Here is a 23931-nt window from a genome sequence, read left to right on the forward strand (position 1 = left end):
GACTGAATTAAAATAATTAGGAATGTCATACCGTGTTCGGCCACCAGAAGGGTCTCTTGCCTGAAGGAATTCTAGCCCAAGCCAGCGAAGAAGAGCAAACGCATACTAGTACATGTGTTTACCAAATCTGTAGAGAAATATTTTACATAATAGTGTTTTCCAAGCTGTGATTTTCACATTTGTCAACAAAATGCCGAAAGTCAAAGCGGAGAAGAAAAGCAGGCAGCATCAAGAGGTTAAAAACCAAGGTATGTGCGAGAGTTAGCTTTAGCATATTAGCCATTTCCAGCGATCACTTATTGGGACTGCGATCGAGTATTGTATGGCATTCTGTTTCATGCTAGTACAGTAATCCTTTAAACTTTTATTGAAAATAAGATCTTGTTCACGTTGATGACTATTGCTGTAGTTATCTCAGGCTCAGGCACATCATCCCTCCCCTAAATTCCACCTAAAATGTAACTTTTGGCGAGGGTGTAACCCCAATAGTCAAATCTTATGTGCAACTGTAATAGTTGTCAATTTAAAATGTACTATAAATACTTTCTGGAATGCGAAAACTCTTAACATACATTTGCTACAAGTTTGCACAGCGTGGTTTTTCTTTTGATATGCATTGATTTTTAAATGGTATTGATGTTTATAAATTAATACTTAAGCTTATTGCTACACTATTGGCTGTAGTGCATTTGAGGACATTTGCATTTAATAATAATAATCATCATCATTTTTGACGCATATCTTTCAAAGTGATGTCTCTTCCGATTCAAGAACAAGGACCTCAGAAAATTTAACATTTATCTGTGACCTTGTTTTGGAGTACCATTTAAGCATCACTAATCAAAAACACCGATTGTGGGTTTTAAAATTCTGGCTTGTTTGCAGTACTTGTCAAGAGGGAGCTTATTGCGCAATTTTATTACAAGTTGTTTGGGCATCAAAAGACTTAAAATGTCTTAACTTTGTGTTGCAGGCATTATGTTCAAGACGGGGATCGGCCAGCACATCTTGAAGAATCCTCTTGTTGTTAATAGCATCATTGAAAAGGTAGTCCAACTGTGTTTGTGGACAAGGATTGTAATCAGTTTACATGATCGCAATGTGTCTCTTTTTCAGGCTGCACTGAGACCGACAGATGTGGTTTTGGAGGTGGGACCTGGGACTGGTAACATGACAGTTAAACTTCTAGAAAAGTCCAAGAAGGTACATTTCAATGTCAAAAGATTCCTATTAATATTTAAAGAGTTTCCCTGAACTGATCTGCGTTGCCAGGTGGTGGCATGTGAGTTGGATGGCAGATTGGTGGCTGAGCTGCAGAAACGAGTACAGTGCACGTGAGTGCAGTCACAGATGAGCCAAAAACCCTTAAAAGTGAAACTACGGTGAAATAAGCATAATGTGGCTTTCCAACAGACCCATGCAGTCCAAACTTCAGATATTAGTAGGAGATGTTTTAAAAACAGACCTTCCATTCTTTGATGTGTGTGTGGCCAATTTACCATACCAGGTAGGCACTTATTCACATTACACTCTAAATGCTTACTACTACTAAGACGTCTGTTCTTGCGGTATAAATCATGTGTGGCTTTTAAATGTTGGCAGATTTCATCCCCATTTGTTTTCAAACTGCTTCTTCACCGACCTTTCTTCAGGTATAAAACTTGGCTTTTCTGCATTTTAAAGTCACATTCAGTCCTAGTGTGCATTTGTCTGCGTCTGCTTTGTCCAGGTGTGCCGTATTAATGTTCCAGAGAGAGTTCGCCATGCGTCTGGTGGCCCCGCCTGGAGACAAGCTCTACTGTCGGCTATCTATCAACACTCAGCTTCTGGCTCGCGTTGACCATCTCATGAAAGTATGTTGGTTGACTTGACTTTTGGCCGGGAAGATATTGAGTTTGTTTCTCTCTCCAGGTAGGGAAAAATAATTTCCGTCCTCCTCCCAAAGTGGAATCCAGTGTTGTTAGAATAGAACCCAAAAATCCTCCTCCTCCAATTAACTTCCAGGTGACCATTTTGTTATATTTGCAACATTAACTGCTTCATGTAGGATTTTTTTTAATTCTTACCCTCACAGGGCAGTTATTGTATTTAATTTATTTGGCTGCCATTGACTGCAATAGACATTCAATGGCACTGACTGATGAACATTTACAGCCAGCAAATTGGACATTCATCGCTGTCAGTGGCATGCAGTGAGTTAAAAACTATGGCAGAAAAGATACTTCTTTTCAATGTCCTTTATTTTGCTCTCATTAATTAAGCTTTTATGAGCATTGTTTTAATTTATGCATTTTTAATCCTATATCAATCTTAAAAATACTAATTAGAAAAATTACATGAAAATCACTTGTCCTGTAAAGGTTAAAGGTCTTAAGTGGAAATTTTTGAACAGCTCTCCACTGTAGCCATCACTGTCCCTGTGAGAGTTAAAAAATTAAAAAATAGAGTTGTCATTCATTGTAACATGTGTTCTGTGTTTTGTTCAGGAGTGGGATGGTCTGGTCAGAATTGCTTTTGTAAGAAAGAATAAAACCCTCAACGCTGCGTTTAAGTGAGTATTTTTGTGCTAAATATATATGCATTGGAAAGAAAAACTCACCTTTTTACATTTTAGGTGGTCCCCTTTAAACAGTTTGTTTCTAAAATGAGACTTGTACTAATTTGCCTTTTTTTCTGAAATGCAACATCAGAATAACATTTTTTCCTGTGCCAAATTTGAAAGCCATATGAACAATATTTGAGAAAGTTTGCGGTCCAGTATCCAAAATTAGGGTGGGGGGGTGTAGTATTTATATTTGGCTTCAGTGTAAATGCATAAAATTGAACATGATGCTAATGTGTTAACTGGATCAGAAGAGTGACCAGTATATTTTTTCCAGGTCATCTGCGGTGGAGCAGCTCCTGGAGAAAAACTACAGAATTCACTGCTCAGTACAAAATGTGGTAGGTCAACATGATAACAGTAATTGTGGCTTGAAGGAAGACTGGCTGGGATATAACATTTGATTCATCCTCACAGCAAATAGCAACAGATTTCAGCATCACCAAGAAAATCGAAAGCATCTTACAAGCGGCAAAATTCAGTGATAAGAGAGCTAGGACTATGGACATCGATGACTTCATGGTGTAAGTTATTTGATCCGTTTCACTTTTATTTTAAATGCCATTCCTGCAAATCAGGGATGCTGCATTTATGATTTTTTTCCCTCAATCAATACTTTAGCATTTTGGTAACATGGCTGAAGAATGAATGTCCATTTATTTCTCATGCATCTATTTTTTTCAGATTGCTTCATGCGTTCAACTCTGCTGGGATCCACTTTTCTTAAAGGGCTATGACCAGTGCTTTATAGATAGCTGACAGTCCAGTGGATTTTTTAAAATCTTGCATAACAAAAAAGATATGAACTCATATTGGGATTCTTTTTTGTGTACTATTTTGTGTCACTGAGCATATTATTGTTTAACCGCATCAAATTCCTGAGAAAGCATCTATCGTGCAATAAAATTACTGCTCCTTGACATGTCATAAGTTATGCTTTCAAGTTGAGTTTCAGCAATGTGAACTGGTTCCCCAAGTTGTTTTTCTTGCACTTTTATGTTTTGCTCTGACAGACCTGAATAGGGAAAGGTAGAGTTGTCCTGATCGCATTTTTTCCACCAGAGTTCAAGTCACCAGATTTTGAGGATGTGTCGATACAGAATACTGATCCTTTGCCAATTTATTTTTAAATATTTTTACAAAATCCTATCCATTGTGATTACTATTGGCTTTTACAAAAATTGCTGACATTTAAAAAAATATTTTTGATGTTTTATCTTTTTGCTTTGTAGCCCAGCAATAACAACAAATCTTTAAAAACACCAATTTTTTTCACCCTATTACAATCTTTAAATGACTTTAAATGGCTCTAGTCTAATTTGTGATCATGTGATAACAACATAGAAATCTCTAATCGCTATACCTGTGTATTTTGTTGTTCATTCACTGCGACTGACAGCATGACTTTTGTGAAGGCTGGTAATTGAGTAATGTTTGCCATTGACAGCGATAGGCGTCCCATCCATTTTGACTGGGTGCCTGACAGTGATCGATCACTCGCTACAGAACCCGAGTAAAATCTATTGCCATCAATGGCAGCCCCTGAGTTAACAAAAAAAATAAGTACATTTTAACAACCCAATCTTCTTACCAAACTTGAAAACTTTGTTTTTCTCTATGCATTTATTGTCAGGTTCTTCCTTTCCAGTTTTATAACAAAGTGTAACCGGTGAAAAACATGTCAGACATTAGTTTAGAAACTATTGCCTCATGGCATGAAATGGCACGAATGGGAGCAAGCTACACATAAAATTTTTGGGGTGGAACAAGAGGAAGTGCATTTCACTCCGCTGCTTCGTCCACATTGGTAAAAAGTGGGGGGGGGAAAAAAGAGACTGCATATGGGACATGAATATACTATATAGTGCCAAAAGGCATTAAGATGCTATAACATCAGTGCACATGCAGACTGTACAAGTTAGCTGGGTCAATCGTAAACCAACCAGTGTTTTTTGTGTGGCAAAACTTGGGAAACCAAGTCCAAAAGTACAAGCAAGTATTAAAGAAAATAATTTAAGAAGAATGGTTACAGTTAAACATTCCTCGTCAGAAGGAAAAAACAATGCTTTCCCAAGTTTTCTTTCTAAATGTCCTAACAAGACCATAGCAACACAGTTATTTCCTATGTAAAAGTCATTAAAAGTTGCAACTTTTTAAGCCTGTAGGAAAGGTCGGTCCTTTTTTTTTTGTGCTTTCTCAGGCCAACGTCTGTCTAGTGGTTTTCTTCCCACCTCCTCAGTCAGTCTAAAGAGCTCGCGGCCGCTTGGGGTTGATCTGCTTGCTTGCCTTCTCCTCTTCTTGGAGAGCGCAGCGGAAAGACTTGACTTTATCTGTCCAAGACAAAACCAGATAAGAAGTCGGTGCCGTGGGATTTCAGAGAACACTATTTCCTCAGCCTCTCCTTTCGACAAACCTCGGAGCTCGGTGAGGATGTCTATTTTCTGGTCCAGGATCTTCTCCAGCTGAGTCGCATACGATTCCACATCGTAGTCCACCTCCTCTTCGGTCATTTTCAGGAGCTCCTTCTCATCCTCAAGCCACCTGATGGACTCCTGGACATGGAAAAAGTTTTGCTTGTAGTGGAGAATATTTTTTTTCTAATTAAAAATGAGTTGAAATGTACAGCTTTCTTTCTTGATCTGACCTGGAAAACAGCTCGGTGGTCCTCCAGGACCTGCTCCTCCATCTTCACCAACTGAGTGACAGCCTCATGAAAGGAGAAAAGCTGAGGAGACACTTCCTCCTCCTATGAAAAAAAGGAACCTCATTACGCAAATAAGTCCTGCGAACTACTTTTGACCAAATTTGGTCTTTTAATTGTTTCAATTATATCTGACATTTTAGTGAATTAAAATTCAACAAACTATTTCCCAAAATGCTTATTCGTTTCCAAAAGCACATTCCTGTTGGTAAATGATACGCCGAAGATTGAATATCAAACCCCCAAACTAGTACTCACATTCTGCTCACAGAGCAGTTTCAGGTCGTCTCTCTGCGGTGAGCTGTTTTGCCATTCCTCGTCCAGAAAGTCCAGCTGGTTGACCGTGTGGATGTTGGTTCGGCCTCCCTCCATCACTTGGTTGTGGTCCACCGTAAGTTCCTTCACCCTGGAGCCCAAACGTACATCGATTTCATTAGGGCTGATTACGTTCAACCGTGCTGGATGCTGAATGTGGCAAAGACTGATGATATCATAGGAGCAGTGAAGTCATGCATTGTGAGGGATCGTTGGTGCGGATGCCATAATGATCTTTCGATGTTCCTCCCCTCACCAATGTGTCTGGCCTACACATTCTATTGAAGACGTGCCAGGGGATTTGTGATAGTAAAATGTGCGCGTGTGTATGACCACCGATGGTGATTGCTCAAACATGTATGGACAATTCATGAATGAGAACTGAAAGAAAAATGTAATGCTGTTAAAGCCAAAGAAAAGAGTGCCAGTCAGATGCAGATAAAAGGTGAAAAGTTGATGGATGGGTCCCGAAAGAGGTGAAAGGTGAGAAAGAAAAAAAAAAAAAAAGCCTGTGAAGATGAGTCACGAGACACGTCGCGGCACAATGAGATACACAACCAGAGCGTTGTTGCGCTCCAAATATTTAGGTATGCAATTTTTGGATTTCTTAATGGAGAAACTAATGTTTTAACAAAAACTGACAATTTACAAGCATAGCCATTTTGTGACTTCAGCGATCCCACGCACTTAGACAGTGATACTCAAACAGTCGCATGGGAGAATGAGTATTACTGACATCACAAGCGTGGGGGGGCAATTTAGTATCCACACATTTGATTGGGTAAAATTCCACAAGTATTGATAAAATGATTGAGGCCACTAACCAGAAATACTGACTGTAATTTCGTGATTACTCCATTATTATACATGGGAAAAATTAAATTCTGTGCTTTTCCAATTTATCAAACAGGATTCTTTCTGCTAGGAAACACAGGTGTTGTCTGTCCCTTTTAAGGAAGCTAAGTTGTACTCATCCTTTTTAAACTGTACTGCAAACCTTCAAATTATTAATTAAACTCTTGTAGTTGCTCTCATTGTGCCAATAGAACAAAACCCTTTGTGATTGTGTCGTGAATTTCAAGTGCTTGACCTGCCAGGGGGAGTAGCCGCAAAGTCATCGTACTCAAAAGTATTGGTCGGCGAGTGCTCAGGGCGAGTCCCCTGAACACCCTGAGAGAAGGGGATGTCTGATGGACTAATCCCAAACTCCTTCACTCTAAATTGTGGGGCAGCATGGGAGAGAGGAGATTGGGAAAGACAAGAGGAATAGCGAAAAAAAGAGGGATAGAGTCACACCAGATTAACAAGAATAAGAAACAAGTTCAGATTAATCGCGAGTAAAATTCAGTAACTATGAAGGCGACTTGTAATTATATATCAATTGTACATGGTGACCATAAGAGCACCTGTTGGCATAGCGAAGCGTGTTGAGGGTATTCTCGCAGGATGTCATTCCTGGGGAGATGGTTGCAATCTGCAAAAGTAAAGAACAAAATCAGATCAGATGAGGACTTTCAAGGAGACACGGGGAGGAACATGTCCCAACACAGAAGTAATGGACTCACCATGCAAGTGCGGGAATTTTCACCGATGAAGGAGTCGCGCAAAACCTTAGTGAGTTGACTGGCTCGGAAAGGCGTGTGCGGCTTGTTTCGACCCAAAGCCCTGATGCATTCCTGAAATGAAAGGAAGGTGCAAATACCTTACAACTGAGACCATTCAGCCACTCATTTAACATCGCACAGACCTTGAGGGCCAGCAGGCTTTTATTGATCTCCGCACCCTCCAGGCGAGTTTGGCGGTCGGCACTTGAAGTATCGGCACCCCTCTCATTCCCAGCCAGGTCAATGAGCGAGAACTTGCCGTGCATCTTCCCCTTCCTCCGAAGAATGATCTGGAACACGGCGTGGCTGCGAGATGAGTGGGCATTGGCTGACGTTTGCCCTGACGTCCTTTGGGAGGGAAAAACAACAGCAATATTATTATTATGAACAAGGTAACAGGTTGCATTTGATGCTGTCCATCACCAACTGCTTCAAATTTAACACGTACCTGCAGCTATTGCCCACTTCTATAAGTTTCAGGACATCCTCCGTACACTTGACCGCTTTCTCCTCAAGGCCCACAACCTGCACTTGCTGATTTCCGTCCTCCATCACCCTCAGTTTGGTTTTTCGATTAAGCAAGTCAAACACCTTATAAAACATACACAGCCGCCATCAAAATAACCCTTTTTAGGCAAAAAGACTATTTTTGGTAACTCAACCACAAAAAAACTAAAGTCCACCTTTTGGGTCTTGTAACTTATACAATTGTAATTTATACTAATTATAATGCATGCTATACTAATACTATGCTTATACTAATGATAACTTAAACTATTGTTTTGTTATTGCCCATTATTTTAGTTCCTAATAAATTAAGTCTTAAGACAAAATGAAATGGAAAAAAATACAACCTGATCATGGCTAACAATAACTCATTTTTTTGGGTTTAAATGAGCTAAAAGGGATATAGTTCACAGCCATGGAACACAGAATTATAATTTACTCACCTTTCCACTGTAGATTTCAAAGAAGGTCGCGAACACTTGTAACTCTAATTTCTTGTAGTTGGGTTTCTTCAACATGAGAAATACATCCCGAGCTAGACAAAAAGTATGTTGACTTTTAACATTTTAAAAATGACACCAGACAGTGGCTCATACAGCCTATGACTTACCAGCCAATGCGTAAATTCCTTTAGCGCAGTCTTGGTTCTTTCCAGAAAAATCTCCCCCCATTGTCTAAAACATAAAAGTGTTTTAGGACTTGAAAAATATATGTCACTGATTTCAATTGGTAATCCAACTCACATGGGTTTTACCGCTTCCTGTTTGCCCATAGGCAAAGCACGTGGCCATACCCCTTTCAAATATGGTCTCCACTAATGGTCTGGCAGTGAACCTTTAAGATGACAAAGAACATCAGAGAACTTCTTCAGGCACATGCCCCTAAAACTGAGATTAGTTTATTACTGAAAACACAGACTGAGTATATATATTACAGAAGCAAGTCGTTACCTGTAAACCATCTCATTGGTGGTAGCGTCATCAAAGGCATAGTCGAAGCGGAAGGTTTGGTTTTCCAAGAAACGAGTAAGGTCTACCTTCTGTTTAGGCTCGTGCACCATCACTACATCTTTACTTGGAATGGTTATCACATCTAAATCCTTCATGGTGAGTTCTGAATCAAAGCCAAGGAGAGAATTAATACCCCATTCTAAACAATTTAAACACGTAAAACACCATACCTTTTTTGTTTAGTGGACGTTTCCTCACACATACACATATTCTATGTTCTTCAATCTGCATACACAATAAAATGTTACATTAAATATTGTATTGCTGAGGGTAGTGAAGTCACTTCGCTTTCATCTCACCAGATCTGATGTGGTTAGAGGTCGGTAGTCTAGACTTGCACGGAAATCTCTAATCATGCACATAATCTCATAATTTGGAATGGTTGTGTCCACCTCCTGCAAAAAGTTTTGCATTAATTGGAATAGGTGTTTAACACCCCTTAATTGACTTTAAAACAAGTCATTTTCAAATTAATGATATTATATCCCTATACCTGAGCCCTCTTTTCCCTGAACTCCTGCTGCTGGAGACGGCGCTTCTCCCTTTTCTCGTGTAGCTTCTCCACCTCCTTCACACAGTTTGACTTCCTCCTGGCTGCCAACAGACAAGAGGAAGAAGCACATCAAATTACTTCCTTGAAATTAAGTCACTCGATTAGTCACACTCTGGTTTTAATAGCAATCATTCATTCATTTTCTGAACCACTTATCCTCACAAGGGTCGAGGGGATGGTGTAGGGTATTTGCTGGAGCCTATCACAGCTAACTATCGGCACCAGGTGGGGGACACCTTGAATTGGTGGCCAGCCAATAGCAGGGCACAAAGAGGACGGACAACCTGGTTTTAACACTAATTTATTAATTTTAAATTGAAGAAGCATTTGCATTGATTCCCAAGCGTCCTCTTAAATCACGAGTGTTTTTCTAAACCCAAATCTCCCAACACCAGACACCAGAGATAGCCCAACTTGAATATTTAGTGTTTGTGTGTGGGTGTGTGTTTGACCACCACCTCATTTCTCCAAAGAAAGCACCAAAATCCAATCCTGCTTTCTATAGTTCCCAAAACAGACAGACTATCCAACGAGAGTGATACATAATCTCCTCTAATCTAGGATTTAATGAGCTAGGTCAGGACCATCACTAATGTTTGTTTACTAAATCCAAGTTTGTCAATGATACCAGGATCTTTCCAAAAGACAAAAAAGTGAACAGAAAACTATAGCGAAAGGCTTTAAAAAAAAAAAAAAAAAATTCTATGCCAAAGGCCTTTACTCGACCAAAAAGGCCGCTCAACCACTATTTTAAACTGCTTGGCTGACACCCCAAAAAATCTCTTGGCAGGTTGGTTGAATCGGGAGAATAGCACCAACACCAGTGACAACACAGGCTGGAAAAAATAGTATCTGGCAGACATTTTGAGTAAAAAAAAATAATTTTAAGTAAGATTACACCAATCACATTTTTCTAGCTGATCACAGATTTATGACAATTCTATAATTTTTCCATAAAAATACATCAAGGACCTTCAACATTGCAATCTATAGTTTTATTGTAAAACATTTCACATTATCTTATGTTACAAAAAAAAGAATTCTTTTTAACTGCGGATCATCACAAGGTAAGGAAATGTCCAAACTACTGATTTACATTATGTAATTCTTCTCATCTTAATCTTTAAATTCTGAATGTGAGCTTTTACTAAACTGTTTTTTTTTTACTGAATTCTCTCACCAAGGAAGAACAGCAAAAGTGAAAAAAATCCCAAACAATTTATACACAGAAGTCCAGCAACCAAATGAGATGGTCGGACATGATCGGTTTTATTTATAGTGATCGACCGATCACTGATCCTGCAGAATTTTTTGAATCAGGCTCCTACCATTCATACAACCAATTGATCGGTGCACCTTTCCATTTAAGGCAAGACACCTGCCAGATTCTATTAGAAACTATTACAATACCCAAAATGCAACAATAGCAAGTAAGTGGTACATACAAAGTTGTCCCAACTCCTTTCTGGTTAGCGGTTGATGTAAAGAGTCTGTAATGAACGTGGTCAACAAACATTAAGATATTCAAAGCAATTCAAAGAGGGGCACTTTTGTCAAGCATCACAATATTGGCAGGTTAAAATTGTTAGTGCGCTCGACCAAATAAGTTTGCCAATCAAATATTAACACTGGAAGCTGTACGAGGTAGTACACTGTGGCAAGAACTTCAACATTACCATTCTGAAGCTGCTGCTGTGTGGGGGCTTGGGCCGGCTGAGCCTGCTGTGATGGAGGGGCTGGTGCTGTTTCAGCGTGTTGAGACTGATAGGGTCGGGCCTGGTTCGGAATGACTGGAAAGCAACAAAAAACATTTATATATACGTACATATATTGATTTCACTTAACTCAAATCTCACAAGGTGAGAATGGACATATGTATTTTACAGATGACACTGAAATAAGTAAAACATGTGGAATGTTTTTTTCCTCTTTGCAACTTAAAGGACAATAGTGATTATATTAGGTTCAATAAATTACCTTTATTTAAAAAAAAAAGGAAAACTCAAAATATCTGAGTTGAGCATCAATTTATGAAAATAGCCTTCATATTTCCACACAAACCTCGACTGTCCCTGGATGGAGTGTCGATCTTTGAAGGTGCTATCGTTCCACGGTTCTGCAAAATGATGCCAGAATTTGAGTGCGATCAGCAGATTTTCAATCAACGTACTATATTTGAGTTGAAAATAAATGTTGTTTCATTTTTTTCATTCTTTTATTTGATCCCTAGTTTAATATTTTAATGAAGTACCTAGGAGTCAAACAGTTAAAACAAGATTATTGCTAATTAGAGCATAGGTCTGTTTTAATCACATCGATCACAACATACTATGCATCTTTTGTACACATTCAGCATTATAACATTACATATGTTCATGCATGCTAAAGCAAATATCTCAAAATATATAGGATGCTAATGACTTTTATCTGATTTTTCATTTAAATACAACTCACTTTTGCTATTTTATTAACCTTCACACCAGTATTTGGAAGGGGGGTCTCTGGACTCCGGATAAGCTCTTCTTCTGGACCCACATCAGGGTTAAGTGCAAATATACTCTCCAAATCAATCTGCATGATAACAGGAGAATATATGAGTCATTTTGACATAAGCCTGAGTGTTAAACGCAGTTCATTGTTATGCATCACTGCATAACCAGCACAACAAAGATGCAAAGGCCAAAGTTGCCTATATAGTAAGTGTGCCTGCCCTCTTGCATTGTATGTTATGCAGGACTGTTATACAATCATCCAAACTTATGTCTTCTCATGAATTATTCAGTGGCTTGATGAGCGATGAATTGTTGTGTACCTCTTTCCCTTTTGTATCTCCATTCTCTATCCACTCAACGGTAACACTTTCGTTGTCCTCATTCAGGGATGTCACCATCGCCTCATGTATGCGACCTGTTTCAGAATGAAAAACAAGAACCAGAAGATTGAAAGCTGAAAGAGATCTCATTCTGAGCACACCCATGATACTGTTTTAAAATTAAAAAAATAATAAACTCGAGGAATAATTAGGGCCATATTCGTCCATTCACGCGTTAGTTACATTGTTCACTTAGCTTGTGCACTATAGGTTCTAAAATTCTCCCAGAGTCCTGACACACCCAATGTGCGTAAACCGGTGCATGCAATAAACCAAGAGGTGTGCCTCATTTAACTCTGACAATAGTTGTAATTGTGAGTTATACTAATTTGCCCCTCCATTTTCAAATCTAGTTGGAAGTCCACGCTTTCTAAATGTGACAGTAACAATAACAAGTACAAAGCTGTTTATGAAAAGAACATTCTCAATGCATCGAAAATTCCACTGACGGCATTCTTTTTACAGTTTATCTTCATGAGAACAATTTTCATTAGTCTAAAAAAAAATCTCCACCTGCCTACATACATGCAAATACCGGTCACACTAGTTAATACTGTTCCCTGTCATTCATAGGAAATTCTGTTACCAGCTGAATCCGCATTAGTGTCTTTTAGATAACTAACATGCATATGTTTTACTTGTCTTCCGAATGGATATTTTGTGTGTGCAGCAAAATCTTGAGGGAATGGTGTCAACCCTATTCATTTTGCATCATGAACTAGAAATGATTGTCAGAGAGAGCCTTTGACCTAACAAATATTTTGTATATTAATGGGGACAATATTCAAGGGGTCCTGAAAACTTTCCGTGCATACGATTCTAAAGAATTTACAAAAAAAGTGCAAGCTGGTGCCGAACTGAAAAAAAATTATATGTTTGAGAAATTATAGTGGAAAAGAAGACTACAACTTTACTTTTTTCATTTGTACTCCCAAGAGTTCATTGCTAATAACACACCGTGGTCCGTCAGATTCACAGTAGTTAATCTGAAAGAATCATTTGTGTCCACTGTGTCCTACTTTATACAAAAAACAAGCTGATAATTTGCAGTGGCTAACGGTCTTAAAAGTAGCGGGTGCGCCAAAAGTCAGAGGAACGAAAAGTCCCTAAAGCATCAATAACAGTTCAACGGCCACATAATGAATAATTTTAAAAAACTCAGGTTGAAAAATGACCTCGCTTATAATCACTTAACACACAACACACTCGATTGTTATTATGAGATAGAGTATAATATACTAGTCATTAATATGGTTTTAAGCAGATCTCTATTCCAGGTACCTATGACGATCACAAAAAAGCATAGGGAGGGATGTCAGAATTAAGGATTTTGCCTTAAACAGATGGGGTGGTGGCCTGAATCTGGCGAGGATCTGCGTGCATCTCACCATCTTCCCCCTGCTGAGAGGGAAATCCCTGCTCGGATGGCAGAATGGCGAGCTGAAGACTGCACTAACTGAAATACCGAGGGGGCCTGCGCACCACGCCTGTCACACTTAAACCCCTGGAAGGACCGACTACAAATGTGTAATTGTACTAAAGAACACCCACCACGTAGATGGTTTTAGACTGATTCCATGAGCAAAAATCAGAGCCAACACTTTTGGGTAACCCAAAGAATCTATTGTATTGGCCCTTTTTGCTTCACATCTCCCTCACAAGTCACACAAAAATTCTGAAGTGAAGTGTAATGCAGAAATTCAAATAAATGCTTACCCTTCGTACATAAAATGAAACATCAAGGGTTTAATTAATTTGTTTTAAGCAATACAGTGGGCAGAATAAAATGTTCATGAGTTATACTGAATGTGGGCCAATATGCATTGCATCAAGCATAACATGAAAGGTTAAGGACAAATAGCCAAAGGATAAAGAGCATAATGAACACGAATTTAAGAGCAGAGTATTCCTTTAATACCATTGCACGTTATATCACCATGTTGTTGTGGACATCCCGAGGTATCCATAGCAACTACCATTTACAAGGTCGACCACCCGCCATTATCATTTGTGCCAAGAAAACCATTTGAAAAAACACCTAGAACGTTTGCATTTGTCATCCGGTTAAAAACTTGACAAGATGACACATACATGGCACCCTGTTTAGGATCTGCCATAAGAAGCCGGTTACGTTAGCATTAGCCATTAAGCTAATCCCTATTTAATGCTCATCAATGAATCGCTCCAAGTTAGTCTGGGAACAGGCAACTACTTGAATGCAAAGACTTTGAAAATGCACGTTTTGGAAATGTAAAATTCAAATTGTGCGATCTATGAGCATTGGGCTTTTTGTTGCGATTCAAAGCAAAATGGGGACGCCGGTTGATCATGAGATGAATCCAAATATAGAATGAATGAGCCTTGTGTTGAGAGGATGAAATATTGAGTGAGATTGCCACTTCCCCGCCAGTTAAAATTCAACATTGCCAACTATAAAAGACCCATCGCTGCATTCAACAGCACCACAGCAACAAAGCTCCCCAAACAACTTGGGCGAGCCGCGAGACGCTCAAACTGCGACGGAACGTAGACAAGAGCGGCTCGCCCTAAACTTACCGTCACTGCGTTTAATTTCCACATACGTGCCGACGTCGATCTTCCCAAATGCCACCGCCATTCTACATTCCCTGTACAAGTAAACAAATAAAGACTAAAGATCTGCAAGCGAGGTGGGGGGAAGGATCCTTTCGGTTAATGGTAGGAATTGTGAGGAGCCTGCCCGCAAAAGCTCCAGCTCACAGGCCAGTTCCGGTGCAGCGTGGGTCCACTTCCTGTCAGAAACCGGAAGTAAACAAAGCGCTCGTTGTTCTGGTTGGTTGGTGATGCCGACCGCACCGCGACGGTGAGTGACTGATGTGATTTTTCGAAAGCACCGACAGTACTTTGTAAAAATGACGCCGATGATAGACTGTTTCATCACTTTGATACACTTCTCGTTGTTTCAGAGCGAGTTACGATTTTTTGCAGGCGTCATGTGCCGTTTTTATTCTAGTTATCTTTTATTGTGTCGTTAAAGCCACCCGACATCATGCACTGTAGTACCTCTGTTTTCGAATTTACCTCATTTTGTAAGAGGTGAGAATTATCAGTCGAATATGTTCAGTATGTTTTACATTTTTAAACCCATTACCACTGACGATACACGTCCACTTGATTTAAAATGGGAGGACTGGCTGTGAAAGCTCATCTTTCAAGAGGTCTCTCCCAGTCCAAATGGATTGGACGTCTATAATGGCAGCCAGCGAGTTTAATTATTATAGTCATTATACATTTTTTTCTATCCGCGATGAACACCTCAAATTATTTAGATAAACTGTCAATAAATCAATGCAAATGTGGATTACAGTTATTATTTAAAATGTTGATTAATGCTATTGATATTGATTTTACAACATTTTTTGAAACTTCATTGGATGAAAAATGAGAGGTATTTATGCATTTGCCACATGTTGCTTAAAAAGCCAGGACATCGTAGCATCGAAAGGTGTTTGGGCATTTTAGGACTTCTGGTCCATAGTTATGACAACATAAATAGTGTTTTTTTTTACTAATAAGTGTGACAACATAAAATAGTGCTTCTTATTGCTGACTATTGGTGTAGAAATTAGGCCAATCGACCTTGAATCACCGAAAATGCAAAACCTTGACCAAAATCCCTGCCTTTTTGAGCTGTTGTGTTTTTTTTTTAACCTTTGTAACTGATGTGTGCTTTTTTTGTTGCAGATGCAACATTCAGTTCTTCAAGCAAGTGAAAACGATACAATGAAGTGGGGCACAAAAAAAAAATATAATACTGGGTATCACCTGTTTCACTATTGTAAGTGATTTGTTTGTGAACATTCTATGTATTGTCTTGAAAAGTATGTACAGTTTAAATATATTTAGTGTTTCAAATTAAACAGGGCGGCCCGGTGAGGCGAGTGGTTAACGCGTGGGCCCCACAGCTCTGGGGTCCTGGGTTCAAATCCAGGTCACGTCCACCTGTGTGGAGTTTGCATGTGCCTGCGTGGGTTTCCTCCGGGTACTCCGGTTTCCCCCCACATTCCAAAAACATGCATGGTAGGCTGATTGGACACTCTAAATTGCCCCTAGGTATGGCCGAGTGTGCATGGTTGTCCGTCTCCTGGCCACCGATTCGGGGTGTCCCCCGGTTCTGCCCCGGAGACAGCTGGGATTGGCTCCAGTACCCCCTGCAACCCTAGTGAGGATAAAGCGGTTCAGAAAATGAGATGAGATGAGAAATTAAACATTGCAGTTTTCTTTACTGTCTTCGAATAACAGATTATGCAACAATCCAACAGGTTTTATTATACGGTATATGATGAATCCTCTAAGTAATAATAAAAAAATAATTCTTTGAAAACATTTACTTACAGTCAAGTCATTTGTGAAAAGTTATTTGCACTACAGTTGTCTTTGTTGTTATGACAGGTTACAAGCAAGCATAGGTTATTATGCTTTTATACAGCCTCAGGAGTACAACCCACACATAACTATAGCTGAAATGTTTACACGTGTATCCAATTTTAGTTAGTATCCTTGCCAAAAAGAATATGAAAAATGAAGAAAGCACGTGTTCTAAAGAAACCCCAGCAATCTCATTATTTAAAGAAATGTAAGATGCTTGAGTAAGTTTTCTCGTAAATGCTTACACTGCCATGCTTTTTTCAGAGGTAGCTTTTCTCCACATTTTTTGAGAAGATACACGCAAGCTGTTTACACTTGACAAAACACATCAACAGATATGTGTCAATTAACCCCACTTATTACTATCACAGCTGACCTCCCCCCACCAATCTGAAGGCTCCAGATCCTTCTCTTTCCAGAAGCTACTAGTTTACTCCGTGGGCCCTCCAGCTGTCACCTCACACACATCCCCACCCCCTCCACCCTCACCACTTGCATCAGGCATTTGCTAGTGAGTTCTCAGCTGTCTGTACCCTAAATAACCCTTATCAGGCGTAGACCATCATGGCGAGTGGGGTTGCTTATGTCAGACGCACATTTACACAAATATAATTTTCCTTAAAGTATTACCTGTACCCTGCTGAAATATCTTCTATGACACAAGTCATCTTAGGTATAGCGAACTATTTAAATAAAGGTTTTTATTGTTTTCTCAGGGGAACTTGTGTCTTCTTGTGGGCCCCCCTCATCTGTCATTAAAGGTCCACCGTGACTTGTCCCGCCTCATCGTGACGACAAATATAATTGGGGGTTGCAGTGGAGGAGGTTAGAAATACCCATTGACAATCTCATCCGACTGAAGTTCTGGGACATTGATTGGGAGAAATATTGATTTCAAAGAAGAACAAGGTAAAGGGCATTGGAGAAGCTTCGTCCAGTTATTTAATTATTTGTTATGTTTGCGGGCGGGTAGGTTTTGAAGCTTTTGGGGGCCATACATACATTAAGAGAAGGAGATCGTGGTTGCAGGGGGTGTGCAACTGCACATCTCTGTCCATTGGGAAAGCATTTGTTACACTGCTCAGGCACCATGCCCAAAAAAGGCTTGCAGGGAGACATTTAAAGTTGCAGATAGTATGTGTATGAGATAGCATGTGCTATAACTGCATGCTGTCAAAGATTCAGTTCAACAAGACACCGATTACAAACAAGGGTGAGATTTAGCGCAGTTCAAAAAATATGGAATTAATGTATTCAGTCACCTTTTGGAGCTATTGTTCTGATAGATGGCTTGCCTAATGAATTTTTGCAAGATAATTGTATTATATCCTTTAAACCTTTCTAACAGATGGGAGACCAAATCCAGTTGAAAGATGAGGGAAACAAACATTTCCAAGCAGGAGATATTGACAAGGCTATTCAGTCTTATACTAAAGCAATCAGTGTTTGTCAAGACAAGAAGGTCCTGGCTGTTATTTACAGAAACAGAGCTGCATGCTATCTGAAAAAGGTAAGAAATGTTTTTTCTTCTTCTAAAATTAACATTCTCTGCCTGTGTGGATTTTTAGTTTGGAGCACCAGTTTCTGCCCACATTTATAAATGCATAGTAGGTTAATTGAAGACTATATATATATATATATATATATATATATATATATATATATATATATATATATATATATATATATATATATATATATATATATATATATATATATATGCGGTAAATGTAAGCATGAATCGCTATTTTTCTATTTGTGCCGTGCTATTGGCTATAGACCAGAGATTTTTGGGTATAGGCTCCAATGCACTGGAGTGGGGATATGTGGTACGGAGAATAGATGGAGTATTTGCAAAAAAAGTAACAAAATGGATTGTTTTTATTTCAAAGGAAGTGTATTCCAATGCAGCCTCCGATGCATCCAAAGGTACCAAATAGTAAGACACAATTGAATATTAATTATAACACAAATAGTAAACCTTTGTGTTTTGTTCACCTTATACAGCTATTGACGTAGATGCCGCTGACATCAAAGCCTTATACAGACGCTGCCAAGCTCTGGAAAAGCTTGGAAAACTTGATATGGCCTTCAAAGATGCACAAAGATGTGCGACCATTGAACCAAAGAACAAAACGTTTCTGGAGGCTCTTCGCAGGCTGGGGGAAGAAATCCAGACTAAGGTCAGTTTTGAATGAACCAAACCCAGTTAGCAATGCCATCAGAATACATAAGCAACATGAACATTAACAATTTGTACTTGGGGGCATGCGAAAAATATTAACATCACTTGCCCAAGTATATGTTGAGACATCCTCAGAGATTAATTTATTCCTGTTTTCATTCCAGCTCAAAACAACATTCTCCACAGATTCAAGGGTACAGAACATGTTTGATATTCTTCTGGATGATGATATGGAGAAGGACAAGAAAGAAAAGGTGCATTTTCTTTTTACCTAACATTGAAAGCTCAACTCATTACAACCTTTCCTGAGAATCTATCCATTCCACTGCACAGCAAATTACACTTACAATACTAAATCTATATTTTTGTGTATATGTAGGCTGCCAACAACCTGATTGTGCTATCCAGAGATGATGCCGGATCAGAGAGAATCTTCCAGAATAATGGTGTCCCTCTCCTCCTCAACATGATCGAGACAGGAAAATCTGAGATGATCCTCGCTGCTATTCGCACTCTTTCGGGAATGTGCACAGGACATAAAGCTCGGGTGGGACTTGAATATAGATGAAAAGGATTGTGCTGATGAGCACGCACCCATTTATCCTGTCAGTCTGGGAATAAAATCTCTTAAATAAGTACATTTCTTTTCACAATGTTCTCTGCAGGCAATGGCCATTATTCACATGGTGGCCATTGATAAGTTGTGCAGTATAATGGCATTTGACAATGAGGAGATTGCACTGGCAACATGCAATCTCTTCCAATGCATCAACGATTCCCTCACAGGCGGGGATAAAAGAGAATATGGGAAAGAGGAGTCATTGGTTTTAGGTGAGACTTGTTTTTTATCTTTAATTGTTAGTAAAAGAAGGTAATGTAGAAAATAGTCACCCTTGCTATTTATCACTATTAAGAGACTTGGGTTTAAATTTGTAAGGGTGCTTTGCAAATGTTATCCCTAATGTCCATCATAGACACTGCTAAAGACTTGAAGACTATTCTCCTGTCTTTACTGGAGATGGTTGGCAGTAAAAAGGTGTCTGGCCATGGCCGAGACCAGGCGTTGAATCTCCTGAGCAAGAACGTCCCTCGCAAAGGAAAAAAAGAGCAAGACAACTCAAGGACTCTCTTTACTATTGATCATGGTGAGACAAAAATAATAATAATTTGAGAACCACAAAAGAGGCATAACTTATTTAACAACCCATTCATTGTACAGGTCTCAAGAAGATTCTCAAGGTGTGTGGTCAGGTTCCTGAACTTCCTGACCAGTTGCCCTTGACTGAGAACACCCAGCTAATTGCCAGCGTGCTACTCAACCGACTCTATGATGATCTCACGTGTGACCCGGAGAGAAACAACTACAGGGATATATGTGATGAGTACATCAAGTATGTCCATTTCTCCTTTCTGATGAATTCCAGACCAGCTAGTTTATATTTTCCAACCACTACTAACATCCCCATCATTTCCGCAGATCCAAAATCGATCCTAACGACATGGATAAAACAATTCACGCCATCAACGTGGTTTCGGGGCTGCTGCAAGGTCCATTTGATGTTGGGAACGCCTTGGTCGGAAGGCAAGGCATCATGGAAATGATGGTGGCGCTGTGTGGCTCTGAACGTGAGGTGGACCAGATGGTGGCAGTGGAGGCGCTCATCCATGCCTCGACAAAGATGAGCCGCGCCAGTTTCATCATCACCAATGGTGTGTCTTTACTTAAAGACATCTACAAGAAGACCAAAAATGAGAAGATTAAGATACGTTCGCTGGTGGTGAGTGTACCTTGGATTAAGAGTAGAAGTTTGTGTCCAGGAATATCATCTAGAAATAACAATGCCATCATTTTAGGTATAAAATTCAATCCCAGTTTTGCAATTTGTCACTGATTCTCCTCTACAGGGTCTCTGCAAACTCGGCTCAGCAGGAGGTGATGATTACAGTTTAAGACAGTTTGCTGAAGGCTCCACTGAGAAGTTAGCCAAGCAGTGCAGAAAGTGAGAGTTCAGCATGTCAAAGTTATGAAAGCCAATTCTTTTGAGATTTCATTTGGATTTTTTTTTCTTACTACATAGTGGCGTTCTTGTTGTCAATCTAGTTTTAGCTCAAAAGTTCAACCAAAGTATCTAACATTCCAGTTGTATTTAAATACTAACTGCTCTTTGTTTACTTTTGTAGATGGCTCTGCAATCCTATGATTGATGCCAAAACAAGGAAGTGGGCTGTTGAAGGTTTGGCTTACCTAACTAATGATGCTGATGTGAAAGATGACTTTGTTGAGGACGAGCAAGCATTGAAAGCCATGTTTGAACTAGCCAAGGTGAAAATGACTCAAGTGAAAACTTGAATAAATTGCTTATCCAGTTCAACACCACAAATGGAATAACTTCCTTTTTTATTATCTCAGTCTAAAGATAAAACCATTATATACGCAGTGGCGTGCACATTGGTAAACTGCACCAACACCTATGAAAAGAAAGAGATTATCCCTGAGCTGGTACAGTTGGCTAAATTCTCAAAACAACACGTGCCCGAGCAACATCCTAAGGTACAACAAACTGCTAACACCAATGCACACATTAACAATATGCAGACCTTTTTACATTGTGTCCCAAATCGGATTTCAGGACAAGAAGGACTTTATTGAGAAGAGAGTTAAGAGGCTGCTCAAAGCTGGGGTCACATCTGCTCTTGCTGTAATGGTTAAAGCAGACAATTCCATTCTGACGGACCAAACCAAGGAGATGCTATCAAGGTATGAATGGAAAGAACACTCAAAGTAGAGATGTGTTCTACCAAAAACTACATTGTGTGAGTTAAATATTATTCTACATATAGGTTTCTCCATATGTTTTGGTTTTGGTTCCTCTTTTCTACAGGGTATTCCTGGCATTGTCTGAGGATCCTAAAGACCGTGGTACTCTTGTTGCCCATGGAGGAGGAAAGGTGAGTTCATTTTTCGGATAGTCACCGAAATGCGTCAAAATGCTAATCTGACTAAAAACACATTTGGCTTTTGTTATCAGGCTTTAATCCCCCTGGCTCTGGAAGGGACAGAAGCTGGAAAAGTAAAGGCCTCTCATGCACTTGCCAGAATTGCAGCCATTTCAAATCCAGAGATCGCCTTTCCTGGTGAAAGAGTAAGAGAAAGACTTAACACAATGACTTTTTAAAATACATTTTTACATCTTTACTCATCTCTCATTCTGTCTCTCTCCTTAGGTGTATGAGGTGGTTAGGCCATTAGTAAACCTTCTTCACACAGACAGAGATGGAATCCAGAATTTTGAGGCCCTGCGAGGCCTTACCAACTTCGCTGGTTTCAGTGAAAAACTAAGGTATTGCTACATTCCCTGTGTGTGTGCTTATTGCACATGTCATATAATCACAGCTTTAATGTACATTTGCTGTATGACTTTTGCAGGATAAAGATTGTGAAAGAGAATGCATTACCTGATATTGAGAGTTATATGTTTGAAGAACATGAACAGATCAGACAATCTGCAGCTGAATGCATGTGCAACCTTGTGACGTGCAAAGAAGTAAGACTATAAGTACATTATTATGGTCACATTTTCAGATTTCCAATACAAGATGTGTTCAGTTTTCTGGAATTTTACAACTTATTTTTTTTGTAGGTACAAGAGCGCTACCTGGAGGAAGGTAATGATAAGCTGAAGCTGCTTGTATTACTCAGCGGAGAGGATGATGAGAAGCTGCAGATTGCTGCAGCTGGAGCATTGGCTATGCTTACTGCTGCTCAAAAGAAGCTCTGCACCAGGATGACACTTGTGGTACGTATCCCAACACAATGAGACGTGGCATGAAAACTACTCTTAGGTCTCCCTGACACAACACATCAATGTATACTTTCATCCTACAAAATATACCAACATTTACTTGCAAGCATGTGTGTTATACCTGGGGAATGATCAGAGTTAACCCACCTTTTAATGCTTCCACTAATTACTTTGCAAATACAGAGCCTATTAAGACCGTGTGTGGTCGATTGGTCGCCGGTCTTTTGGTCGCCGGTCTTTTGGTCGCCCCGACCGCAACAACGGGCGACCAAACGACCAACGACCAAAAGACCGGCGACAAAACAAGGTAAAACAACACGGTCTACGCATTAATAAAAGCCAACAATGGCCATGAGCAGTTTCACTGAGCCGACGTGTGAGTGTATAAGAGTTTGTATGTACATGTGTTGTCCCCTCAGGAAGGGACGTCAGTCAGGGTCTTAACAAGTTCTCCGACAAAAAACAATAAAAGTCCGGGAAATTTGGAGCTTTTCTTTAGCCTAATAATTACTAGGGCATTAAGTATGACTAAATAGTAATTCGCAGTTTGTATTTAGGGAATTTGAGCAACGATTTAAATGGTAATTATCACTTATCTTCCGGGCGACCAAAAGACCGGCGACCAAAAGATCGGCGACCAAAAGACCGGCGACCAATCGACCGTGTACCACTAAGACCAGGCAAAAAAATGTAAAAAAAAAAAATGCTATTTTATCTAACCAGACGTTTGCTGCTGTGCTTCTAAATGTTTGTCATCACCCAACAGACTGTTCAGTGGCTTGAGATCCTACAGAGGTTGTGTCTACACACCAACACAATGATCCAGCACCGCGGCCTCGTAACGGTATACAACATGCTCAACTCGGGGGATAACGAGCTGGCCAAGAAACTTATTGAGAGTGAGTTGCTGGAAATCATGTCAGTGATTGGCAAAGCAGCGGACAATCCCACGAGACAGGATGTCATCGATGCGGCACGCTCATGTCTGGTCAAAGCTATGGATCTGGGTCTGATTAAACCTTTCTCTACCCCTTCTTAAATAATGGTCTAAGACACCACGACACAAGGAGACATACTTCCTCTTTTTTCTTTGTTGTTCATTTTTACCAGATTTTTTTCCACATTGAAAAAGTCACTGGATGATTTAGGTTACTAAAAAAATACGTAAATACAATATTAACAAAATTGGATATATGATAATGTTTGAACATGTATCGCCTACAAAATCTTACATATAGATGATTCAATTGAAATCCAGGTTATGGTTTCAAATTAATTTGTGTAATTTCTGTTGTGAAAGAACTATAATAATATTTGAGTGTGCTTACATTGTTTGCATAAAGCCTTTTTTTTTCCAAAACCAACTCTTCAG

At 39.5% G+C, this 23931-nt stretch overlaps 3 protein-coding genes across 8 annotated transcripts; 2 read left to right on the forward strand and 1 right to left on the reverse strand.

Moving 5' to 3' along the window:
• The first annotated feature begins 55 nt into the window (after positions 1 to 55).
• dimt1l (DIM1 dimethyladenosine transferase 1-like (S. cerevisiae)) lies at positions 56 to 5224 on the forward strand. The gene is made up of 12 exons (XM_077601344.1): positions 56 to 248; positions 974 to 1047; positions 1117 to 1203; positions 1273 to 1334; positions 1414 to 1507; positions 1603 to 1652; positions 1730 to 1853; positions 1912 to 2004; positions 2487 to 2551; positions 2880 to 2943; positions 3020 to 3126; positions 3287 to 5224. Exons 1-12 carry the CDS (start codon positions 191 to 193, stop codon positions 3327 to 3329), a joined length of 921 nt encoding a protein of 306 aa, XP_077457470.1. The 5' UTR covers positions 56 to 190; the 3' UTR covers positions 3330 to 5224.
• On the reverse strand, positions 4278 to 14990 carry LOC144074752 (kinesin-like protein KIF2A). 3 transcript variants are annotated; one of them, XM_077601334.1, is made up of 22 exons: positions 14721 to 14990; positions 12105 to 12199; positions 11747 to 11863; positions 11354 to 11408; positions 10969 to 11082; positions 10738 to 10782; positions 9233 to 9333; positions 9039 to 9134; positions 8910 to 8964; positions 8680 to 8842; positions 8473 to 8563; positions 8340 to 8403; positions 8173 to 8264; positions 7671 to 7813; positions 7366 to 7570; positions 7184 to 7294; positions 7025 to 7092; positions 6709 to 6834; positions 5562 to 5709; positions 5247 to 5348; positions 5016 to 5154; positions 4278 to 4932 (listed from the first exon to the last, which is right to left on the reverse strand). In XM_077601334.1, exons 1-22 carry the CDS (start codon positions 14779 to 14781, stop codon positions 4847 to 4849), a joined length of 2277 nt encoding a protein of 758 aa, XP_077457460.1. In that variant the 5' UTR covers positions 14782 to 14990; the 3' UTR covers positions 4278 to 4846. The 3 variants fall into 3 exon arrangements, with proteins under 3 accessions (XP_077457460.1, XP_077457461.1, XP_077457463.1); XM_077601335.1 differs by lacking the exon at positions 10738 to 10782 and having other exon boundaries at positions 14721 to 14989; XM_077601337.1 differs by lacking the exon at positions 6709 to 6834 and having other exon boundaries at positions 14721 to 14988.
• On the forward strand, positions 14975 to 23906 carry unc45b (unc-45 myosin chaperone B). Of its 4 annotated transcripts, XM_077601331.1 has the most exons (23): positions 14978 to 15006; positions 15888 to 15981; positions 17288 to 17480; positions 17545 to 17784; positions 17920 to 18081; positions 18464 to 18500; positions 18579 to 18754; positions 18921 to 19010; positions 19136 to 19303; positions 19422 to 19587; positions 19731 to 19901; positions 19976 to 20147; positions 20234 to 20534; positions 20662 to 20756; positions 20938 to 21079; positions 21167 to 21307; positions 21387 to 21514; positions 21639 to 21705; positions 21786 to 21899; positions 21982 to 22097; positions 22184 to 22301; positions 22398 to 22553; positions 23326 to 23906. In XM_077601331.1, the coding sequence occupies exons 5-23, from the start codon at positions 17920 to 17922 to the stop codon at positions 23596 to 23598; spliced, it is 2793 nt and encodes a 930-aa protein (XP_077457457.1). In that variant the 5' UTR covers positions 14978 to 15006; positions 15888 to 15981; positions 17288 to 17480; positions 17545 to 17784; the 3' UTR covers positions 23599 to 23906. The 4 variants fall into 4 exon arrangements, with proteins under 4 accessions (XP_077457459.1, XP_077457457.1, XP_077457456.1 ...); XM_077601330.1 differs by lacking the exon at positions 17545 to 17784; XM_077601332.1 differs by lacking the exons at positions 14978 to 15006; positions 17545 to 17784 and adding an exon at positions 15015 to 15239.
• The last annotated feature ends 25 nt before the right edge of the window (positions 23907 to 23931 follow it).

The sequence above is a fragment of the Stigmatopora argus genome, chromosome 5 (assembly GCF_051989625.1).
Source record: "Stigmatopora argus isolate UIUO_Sarg chromosome 5, RoL_Sarg_1.0, whole genome shotgun sequence".
In the NCBI taxonomy this organism is placed as follows: Eukaryota; Metazoa; Chordata; class Actinopteri; order Syngnathiformes; family Syngnathidae; genus Stigmatopora; species Stigmatopora argus.